Here is a 10351-nt window from a genome sequence, read left to right as displayed (position 1 = left end):
TTTTAGTAGAGATGGGATTTCACCATGTTGACCAGGATGGTCTCGATCTCTTGACCTCGTGATCCACCCGCCTCGGCCTCCCAAAGTGCTGGGATTACAGGCTTAAGCCACCACGCCCGGCCTGAGGGCTTTTAATATTTGCTTTAAACCTTGGCACAGATCACTTCCTTCTCTAAGACTGAATGCAAAAAGCAAAATGGAATACTATAATAAGCTGTGACAGTATGGTAAATGCTGAGCATTCCCTATAATCAGAGAAGGAGGCCCAACTCCTGACATAGCCTTGGATGCAGAACTGACAGAACTTGGGGAAAGTGATGAAGTAGTTGAACTCACCTGTGAATCTGTAGAACCTGTAGGGATTGACCTAACTCACCATGACTCTGTTGTGATTATTGAACAAAGGAGGAGGCCAAGAGCAAACACAAGGTCACTCCAAGGCTAAACTGGCAGTTGTGCAGTAAACACTGATGAGAAGGGATTGATGAGGGACAGAGATGTATGTGTAACCAATTCAGTGCCCACCGTAGTTCCCTGCAAAAAAATTTTTTTTGGTAATACACAACCTGGTTATATTCAGTGTCAAGTTTGCATAGATGGATACTCAGAGATTGAACTTAGTAGACAGCACATATACTCTACAGAATGTGGCCACATCTGTAGTTGGTACCTCTGCACTTCCTTTAAATATACTAAAATGTGCCCAGCTAGTTTGAAAAAAATTGGCCTCCATCAATATCACTGCATTTATATATAAGGTGTGCCTTATTGCTCAAGACAGATGGATCCTGTGCCTGGATTTTTTTTCATGTCTTTGTGCAGGAACTATGGGTTGTTGGCATCCAATGCTCTGAGCTTAAAAAGATTGATTTTAAAAATTGCTATCTGCAGTACATAAAAAACTTTCATTTCTCATACTCTCTGAGACTGCTTTTTGTTTCCTTTGGTTTTATGCTTCAGGGAGGGACTTTGGTTGCCAGAGTGCCAGATAATGGGGTTGTCCTTAAAGCAATTTTCCCTTTCTTTTTTAAGAGCCATCAATTTTTAGTTAGCTACATGTGGGCATTTTGGACCACACAAAGACAACACCATAGAGATGGTGAAGCCAGTTGTAAACTAAAAATAAAATCCTAAGCTCCCTAATTGACTGAATGGAACACCTCCTGACCAAAGTGACCCCAGAAAAACCTTAAAACTGAGTTCCTGGCCATGACAGGGTCAGGGGGTCAGACATGCTTCATTATACCCCTCCTCTCTTTTATGGTTTAGACACAACTGACCAGCATTAATGTCAAAATAAAGGTTATAAGGCTGACAGAACAGACTCTTTGTGGCAATAACAAATTATTTGTAAGACCTAATGCCATGCCAGGCAAGTGCTATGTCATGCACTCCTACACTTAAAGAATAAACTATGTTCTCAGTGCCACAAATTTTTCTATTTATTTATTTATTGAGATGGAGTTCTGCCCAGCTGCTTTTTGTTTTTCATTAGCAGCTAAACAAGCACCAGCCTTGAGATAAGTAATATTAAAACAACTTGCAGCTCCACCAGTTGCTGACTAATGGCCCTCCATTCCCATTCCACCAGCCATAAAAGAGGCTGATTTCAGTAACTTTCTCTTGATAAAAAAACCATTGACTATGGGCTGGTTCTGGCCAGTTTACATGGGCTAAGCATTCTTGTGCCTTCCTGTCCTGAAAAGGCATTTTGACTTATAGGGCCTAACTGCAATGCATTTAAAAGTTAAGTCTCCACTTTAGGCTGGGCAAAGTGGCTCACGCCTGTAAATCCCAGCACTTTGGGAGGCTGAGGTGGGTGAATCACTTGAGGTCAGAAGTTTGAGACCAGCTTGATCAACATGACAAAACCACATCTCTACTAAAAATACAAAAATTGGCTGAGTGTGGTTGTGCATTCCTGTAATCCCAGCTACTTGGGAGGCTGAGGAAGGAAAATCGTTTGAACCCAGGAGGCAGAGGTTGCAGTGAGCTGAGGTGGCGCCACTGCACTCCTGCCTTTGTTTCAGAAAACAGCAACAAAAAACCACCTCAAAGCGGTTAAGTCTCTACCTCAAAATGAACATGGGTTGTATGTTACATGCATGTTTGTTCAATAAGCATGAGTCAGGATGACCTTCCAGATTATTCATAGCTTCTCCTGTAACCTGCTGAATATGTATGTTTAGTCAATATGTTAAGCATCAAGTTCCTATACCAATCTCTTCTCTTTTGAAGTGCCTGTCTCTGGTCTTTGCCAGAGATTGTGCTTCCTGGCCTGTGGGACAGCCACCTTGCAGGCCTTTAACTCTTTATAAGAAATAAAGTTTCCTCTCAAATTTGTGGATCTTGTGAGTTCTAAGTTAACAAAGTAGAAAGAAGGAATTTGGGAAACTGACAACTTTGCAAACTAGAGCCACTAGAGAAGTTTGGACTTAAGAGAGAAATCTCATTCTTGCTTAAGCAACCCTTATACTGGGTATAGTAGTCAGGTGGACATACAATTAACCATTACTCTGGGTCTCATTTACAGCAATGGAGTTTATTTATTTATTTTCTTTGGGACAAGGTCTTATTCTGTCAACCAGGCTGGAGTATAGGGGTGTGATCATGGCTTACTGCAGCCTCGACTTCCTGGGTGCAAATGATCCTCCCACCTCAGCCTCCTGAGTGAAAAATTAGCTAACATGCCTGGCTAATTTTTAAATTTTTTGTAGGGACAGGGTCTTGCCATCTTGCCCAGGCTGGTCTTGAACTCCTGGGCTCAAGTGATCCTTCTGCCTTGGCCTCCCAAAGTGCTGACATTACAGATGTGAGCCACCAGGCCTGAACACTGTCTTTAGATGGTGAAAAAAAGACTTGAAGCACTCTTTGTGAAGATCGAAACCTCTTGCTACATAGGATTTGGAATCATAGGCTTCTGGAGATGGAAGGGGTCTTAGGAATTCACATTTTAAAGAAGGAGGAATTGATACCCATAGGAGTTAAATGTCTTAGCTGAGGCTACTCAGTGCTCTGGTGAGAGACAATTCTTTCATTTTCTAGGCCAGTACCAGTACTCTTACCCCTAGGGTAAAGGTTCAAGAATGTGCAGGTGTCAGGCTTTAGTAAAGTCATCTATACTAAGCATTATCAAATGTTTTAGCTAACAACAAAAATAAGCAAGATGAAACAAAATTAATTTTTTTGACTAAGTGATCACCAGCATTTCATAGACATTTATTTGACAAAGGTTTTGATCCAACAAATGCCATGTACTGTAAAAGTGAGCAAGATACAGTACTACCTTGTGGTTGTTCACAACTTGGTGGAGGGGCAGACATGCAATCAAACAATTAGAATACACTCTGTTAAGGCCACATGTACAAAGATCTAGGGTGCTATATAGAAATGCGTAAAGCTGGGCCAGGCATGGTGTTGCTTACGCCTGTAATCGTAGTGCTTTGGGAGGCCAAGGTGTCAGGCATTTGAGATCAGTCTGGGCAACGTAGTGAGACCCTGTCAGAAAGAAAGAAAAGAAAGAAGAAAGAAAGGAAGGAAGAAGGAAGGAAGGAAAGAGAAAGAGAAAGGAAGAGAGAAAGAGTGAGAGAGAGCAAGTGAGAGAAAAAGACAAAGAGAATAAAGGAAGAAAGGAAGGAAGGAAGGAAGAAAGCTGTGTTTCTCAACTAGGGAGTGATTCCATCTCCTGCCCCCAGGAGACATTTGGCAACGTCTGGAGACATTTTGCTATGACTGGAGAGGGAGGGGGTGGCTACTGGCATCTAGTGTGTAAGCGCCGGGGATCCTGCCAAATATCCTAAAATTCACAGGACGGCTCCTGTGACTTAAAGACTTAGCAGTCCCAAAATATCAATAGGTCTGAGGTTGGAAACCTCTGGTATAGAGCCAACAAAATATTTTCTACAAGAGACAGGGAAGTGGGTAAAGCTTGGTCTGGGGATGAGGGGGTGGGTAGGGAAGAGTTTAGTAAAGAGATAATGACGCAGGTGTGGGGAAGGGAAACTCCCAGCCGAAGGGATAACATGTGCAAAGCCGCAGACGTGTGACATATTTGGACAATCCCAAACACCGGAGAAAGAACTGTGGTCATTAAGGCCAGGTAGCTAGGCAGGAGCTAGATGTTCAGTAAATCATATTAAGTTAGAGGAATTACTGTAAGAAAGATTTATAAACAGTGGTGACTCTTTATAAGTCACTCAGGAGCACAGTATTGGTATGTCTCTCTGTGAGCTAAAACAGCTGAAGAAAGCTGTATGAAGTGAAACTTTTCTCATCCTGCTTTCTCAGGGCCTGGTGTTTTCCACCCTGTGTTATTGTCTCAGAGATAAAGTCAAGGCTGCTTCACTGGAATATGAGGGGTGAACTACCTCTCTATTAAGCCACTCAGCTGCTGTCTTGATGCTCTGATGGGATCATGAGCGCGGGTGAGGTTGTTATTTTTCATGAGTTAGGCTTAATGTAGGCTGCTGCTGATGTTTATTTCCTCTTTCACAGAGCATCCCCAGTCCAGAAATGGGGAGCTATGAGCTGTAAGGTTAGATTACCAACTCGAATCTAAATGAGCTGCCCCCTTCCCCTCCAAAAGAAAAGTTGTGCAGGTAGGGTATTCTAATGGGGGCTTCTCTTTCTCTTAAGCAAATGATGATCAAAGCAACTGACAAACTGTCACGGAATCTGCCAGACCTCACTCTGGCCTTGCCACTTCTCTCCAGCTCCTGAACTTTTCTTCCTTTCGTCATGCTCTGAGCCCATTCCTTGAAAACTAACCGGTCCCTGACTCCTGGTCTGCAGTCATCCTGGGCCCACTGAGCTCTGATCCAAGTGCCTGCCTTTGCCCCCGGTGGCCTGAAGCTTCATGGAGGTGAGTGACCTTTTTTTAAAAAAAAAAAAAAAAAAATTCAGCCAGACTTCCAGGAAATGTGGAAAACGGGATCATAGAAGAGGGTATGGACATGGGAGCACAAAAGGAAATTCATGAAGGGAAGTATTTAACTTGTGACAGCTGGTAGCTACTATACTCTCTCTAGGCCTTTGAATAACTGACGATTTAGACTAGAGAAGCTGTAATGAAATCCACCAAAACATTTTGAGAAAAATTAAACCATACACTACACAAAATTTACCTTTGTTACCAATGTAATCATTTTGTTTATTTTAGATTTAAAAATTATTATGTATAACTTGTTTTGCTTACTATACCTTCATATTTGATATTTTATATTTAAGGCAGAGTTGATATTCAGATGTTAAATATTTTTAATTGAATTCCTCCCTTTAAGGCCTCTTCAGAGCTAAAATAAAGGAAGTTATATTCTTATGAACTTAGTGTTCTCCCGATTGTCAGACAGATAAAAGAAAATGCTTATTTACTACATGAAAGCTTGAAAAACTCACTAAAATTCATTGATAAGAAATGTTGACACAGGGGCCCTTGAATTCTGAGTTATCATCCATTTCCACCAGTTTCCACTTCTTATCAGGTTTAATTTCATTCTATGTATATTAATCATTAAGATCAGTTTCTAATTTCCTTTATCATAAGACCTTTAGGTTTGCTCTTATTCATCTCTGTCTTTAGCTATTGAAGCAAACAGGGCTATAAACATTTTGTTTATAATTTCTACAGGAAAAATAAACACTACTGCCTACACCTGCTATATTCTTATCACTTTAAGGCCGAGCCAATAAAAATAGACACTTTTCCATAATAGTAAAAAAATTGTTTGTGTGATAGTGAGCTTCCAATTACTTTAGATGTTTGGGCAGAGGCTGGAAAGGAGTGAATTAAATGGCTTAAAATTTCTTTCAACTCTGAGAAGCTCCAAGAACTCAGAAAGTTTAGAATCGTCCCTTCTTATGTGAAAACGTCATGACTCGTAAAGGAGGATCATGTCTTGCTCTTAGGTTTGAGCTGACTGTGCCATATAGTTTGTCTCTGTGCATGAATTATATTTTTCTACTCTCAAGGTTAATTCTTCATAAAATCTGTCCATCAAAGTTTAAAAAGTACTTTGAAGGAATAAAGGTTGAAAAGCAATAAACGAACTCTCCTTAGATATCTTAACCATGGTTTAAAAAATTTACAACGCAAAACTACTCAGGAAAAAAAAATCTCTGGTAAGAATTAAAGATTTCTTATGCAAGTGACCAAGGACTTCATAGCTCGAATCTTTGCCTTTTCTCTGCTCTTTGAGAATGTGCACAGTGAACAGGAGGAAAATGTACTTTCTTTCTGTTCTTTTCTTTTCTTTTCTTTTCTTTTCTCTTTTTCTTTTTTTGAGACAGAGTTTGGCTCTGTGGCCCAGGCAGGAATGCAGTGACACCATCTCAGCTCACTGTAACCTCTGCCTCCCAGGTTCAAGTGATTCTCATGTCTCAGCCTCTCGAATAGCTGGGACTATAGGCCCACGCCACCATGCCTGGCTAATTTTTGTATTTTTTTCTTTCTTCTTCTTTTTTTTTTTTTTCCTTCACAGAGGAAAACAATTTTTTTTTTGTATTTTTTTTAGTAGAGATGGGGTCTCACCATGTTGGCCAGGTTTGTCTCGAACTCCTGACCTCAGGTGATCCTTCTGCCTCGACCTCCCAAAGTGTTGAGATTACAGGCCTGAGCCATTGTGCCTGGTGGCCCATGTACTTTCTTATAAAGTGACTTCTGCCAGCCAGGGCTTTATAAGGATGAATATCAATTCCTGACTTGAGTTTTTCTCTCTCTGACTTAAGGTTAGACTTCCTTAAAAGGGCCTGGCAGTAGATGCGTTTCCTAAAAGTTTCCAGGTCCAGAAATTTTAGAATCTCCTTTGGTTTCCAATTCTTTAGCTCCCTCTAGAGCAGTAGAAAGTTATTGCAGATATTTTGATCACAAATTTGATCCATTTAATAAATTAAATTCCACAAAACATATTGATGGGCTCTCTGCTGACTCAATGGTTAATAGGCTTTGGGGTCAAATAAAGAATTCAAATCTGGGACCCACAACTTAATTATGACTCTGGAAAGATACTTTAAACAATCTAAACTTCAGTTTCCTTAAAAAATTCGGTAATAATACCTATCCCATTGGGTTGTTATGAGATTAAATGAGATAATGTATGTAAAGCCTCTTCCACAGTGAATTCTCAGTAAATATTAGCTAATATAATTAATCCCTTGTTTTACAGAAAAGGTTATATTATTGAAAGTCAGGGCAATTGGCAAACCCTCAGCTAGCAAGGTGAATTAACCATAAAAAAATCAATCATATAATATAAATAATAACATTAAACATATTTCCATATCATAAAATTCACCCTTACGAAGTACATAATTCAGTGGTTTGTAGCATATTCACAAAGTTGTACAATTATCACCACTACCTAATTCCAGAACATTTTCATTACCCCCAAAAGAAATTCCATACCCATTATCAGTCACTTTCCATTCCTCTTTGCCCCGCCTTGGTGACCAAAGTATTGAGATTGTTAGAAGGTCGTTTTTAAGTACATGTGCACTACCCTAGCAGACTTGTCTATTGTCAATAAAGTGATAGTATTTGTGAAATTATTATTCCTATTCAGACATCTATTTCTTAAATCTCCTGGGAATTTGTGGCATAACAAAGCATATCCGAAGTTCTAAAATATAAATTTTAAAGCACATATATATATATACTTTAAAAACACATTGAATAAAATTCCTAAGAGATATTCACCTTCAAAAGACACTACATTCACTAGGATTACAAACTGACTCTGGTAGGTACTCCTTCTCCTAGATTACCTTCAAGTGGCCAGGTTCTTCTACAAGTTTTATCTTATTCACAGTGTATCTCTTTTTAATGTTTTCAAGACAGACCTGACTGGCTTAACATGCAGTCTTTTTTTCCGGATGTGTCTATTCCCTGAAAGGCATATTTTTCTGGGTTTGGTCTTCTTTTAAAAACAGAGATGGGATCTTGGTCTGTTGCCCAGGTTTGTCTCAAACTCCTGGCCTCAAGCAATCCTCCTGACTCAGCCTTTCAAAGTAGTAGGATTATAGGTATGAGCCACCGTGCCCTGTCCTAGATTTGGTCTTCTAAGCACATATTGAGGGGGTGGAGAATAAACAGATAGCTTTCTCTTCCCTTCCACAGAATTGCCTACTCAGCCTAGTACGAAGAACGAAGTCATCTTCTTTTTAAAGCTTTTGTTGTCTTTTGGTTAATGTAATCTTTAATAAATTATTAATATATAAAGAATGGTGAATTAAAAATTTTCATCATACAATAAAACCATGGGAAATAAGACTAGAAATATGACTTTTCAACATACTGTAGAGAGTTCTAAATTCTGAGGCCCTTTAAAAAAAAAACCTAAAAAACTGATTTTGGTAGGCTATGGAAAACACCAGAAGATTTTGGAGGCAGAGGGGGGTTGGCAATTATTATTAATAATTAGACTTTGCAAGAGATTAGATGATAGGGAAGAAATAATTGAATAAAATATCTAAAGATAACTCAAATTTCAAAATTTGGAGATTGATGGTACAATAAATACAAATAGGGAAGTCAAGAGATGGAACTGATTTAGGGAGAAATATGAATTCTGTTTCAGTCAGGTTGATTTTCAAGGACCCAGCTGTGGGCTCAGAGATTTGGGAGTTATCTTTATTTACTGTATATAAAGGTATGGGAATGAATGGCTCACTTGGTTGTAAGAAAGTAGTCAGAGGCAGAAGAACTAGAACAGTATCACATCACAAGGACCAAAGGAAATGTCAAATAAGTCAAGGAAGACAGAGATCGACAGTGTCATTAAAGAGGGTTTGGCAAACTACCTCAGCATCCTAAGAAAAAAATTTAAACAGAGTGCTAGGGTAGAGGATCCATTACAAGAGCAGAAATTCAGATAAGTTACCTTAAGTGAAGAGGTAACTTCACTTGCTTTGAGGATGTACATTTGTTGAGCAAGGCATCTGCTAGGCACAGAAATCCAGGAAGAACCGAAAGATAGTGCTGTGGTTAGCATAATACAGCCATTCTCCATATTTGTTTCTCTCTATAATTCTTGTCTCTACCAACTAACGGACTCTCTCTGCATCTCTGCATTTCTTCTGACTTCTGTTTAAAATTCATCTCCTTTATTCTGTTTTCTCTTTCAAGTTCCAGGCTCTACCTCATGGCAGTCTTTAAGCTTTTGCTCTTAACTTTCAACTTCTGGATTCTCCCTTTGTTTAAAGATTCAAATTCATGAGGGGTTCTGGTTTGCCAGATCACCTTTTTGTATTAGGTCATATCTTGGATTGCTGGACAGCGTATAAAATGAGTCTGAAGCCCATCTGTGGCCTAGGAGAGGGAATGGAGGCCATATGGTGTGTGGAGTCCTGACCTTTACAGTGGACTGTGGAAATGACAGCTACTGTGATTAAGACATTTATCAGGTATTAGGAATCAATCTTAGTTTAAAATTCAAGTGTACAAAGACTAGCACATCATAGTATTTTCTATAATAGCCCTAAATACTGATTTTGCATTCCCATTCCTGTGGGCCGGAGGTAAATTTAATTTGCTATTTTTCAGGAAAGCCATCCACACTGATTAATGCTGAAAGTCCATTACCCAATCTGGTCAAGTTGATATATTCACAACATTTTGAAATATTCTGCCTGCCCCCAAAACACACCCACACACACCCACACACCTTTCTTTAAATATATGGAAACATTAAATAAAGTGTCAAAAAGAATTTAAGTGTTAGTTTTTAAATGATGGATTAAAAATTGATTTTCTCCTTTCTCTTAGAAACTCATCCTTCCTTAAGTCAAAACCAGAAGGGGAATGAAAAATAGACAATTTGCAATGAAACCAGAGACATCAAATAGCTTGAACTACAATCTATGAGGAAGCACTGCCAAATATAGTGAAAGTCAAGCAGGAATGTGAGAGAGGATGCTTAGGGATGCAGACCTTACATGAGGGACATGGTACTTTTCCAAAGAAAGTACCCCATCCTGTTGGCCGTGACCCACAAGCCCTGGTACAGAACAATGAGAACAGGCAAGCAAGCTTAAGCTGGAGCTTTCCTGTACCCATTTGTTACACAGATTTGGGATATAGGAAAGGTGAAGCTGAACAAGGACAAATATACGTATTTGTAGAAAGCAGTCTGTTGTGGAGGTAGAATGAAGGAGAGAGACTCTGCATTGCAAGCAACCCTGCAGTGTTGATCATGGGGAAAAAAGAACCCATGCATAGGTTGTTTTCTAAAGAAAACAGCCTCGGCCGGGCGCGGTGGCTCAAGCCTGTAATCCCAGCACTTTGGGAGGCAGAGGCGGGTGGATCACGAGGTCAAGAGATCGAGACCATCCTGGTCAACATGGTGAAACCCCGTCTCTA

At 39.6% G+C, this 10351-nt stretch overlaps 1 protein-coding gene across 3 annotated transcripts in view; it reads left to right on the top strand.

Annotated features, from left to right (window-relative positions):
* Positions 1–10351, top strand: part of TRIM69 (tripartite motif containing 69) — a 33624-nt gene that overhangs the window by 5496 nt on the left and 17777 nt on the right. For 2 of the 3 annotated variants that reach the window (XM_037744613.1, XM_017545705.2), the window contains exon 2: positions 4636–4861. In XM_037744613.1, the coding sequence (XP_037600541.1) occupies positions 4856–4861 (6 nt within the window). In that variant the 5' untranslated portion in view covers positions 4636–4855. The remainder of the gene's footprint in view (positions 1–4635; positions 4862–10351) is intronic. The other variant, XM_017545714.2, reaches the window with a different exon arrangement.

Source organism: Cebus imitator, unplaced genomic scaffold, assembly GCF_001604975.1.
Source record: "Cebus imitator isolate Cc_AM_T3 unplaced genomic scaffold, Cebus_imitator-1.0 Scaffold9, whole genome shotgun sequence".
NCBI classification, from domain to species: Eukaryota; Metazoa; Chordata; class Mammalia; order Primates; family Cebidae; genus Cebus; species Cebus imitator.
Note: the sequence above shows the minus strand (reverse complement) of the source record. Positions and strands in the feature narration are given on the sequence as shown.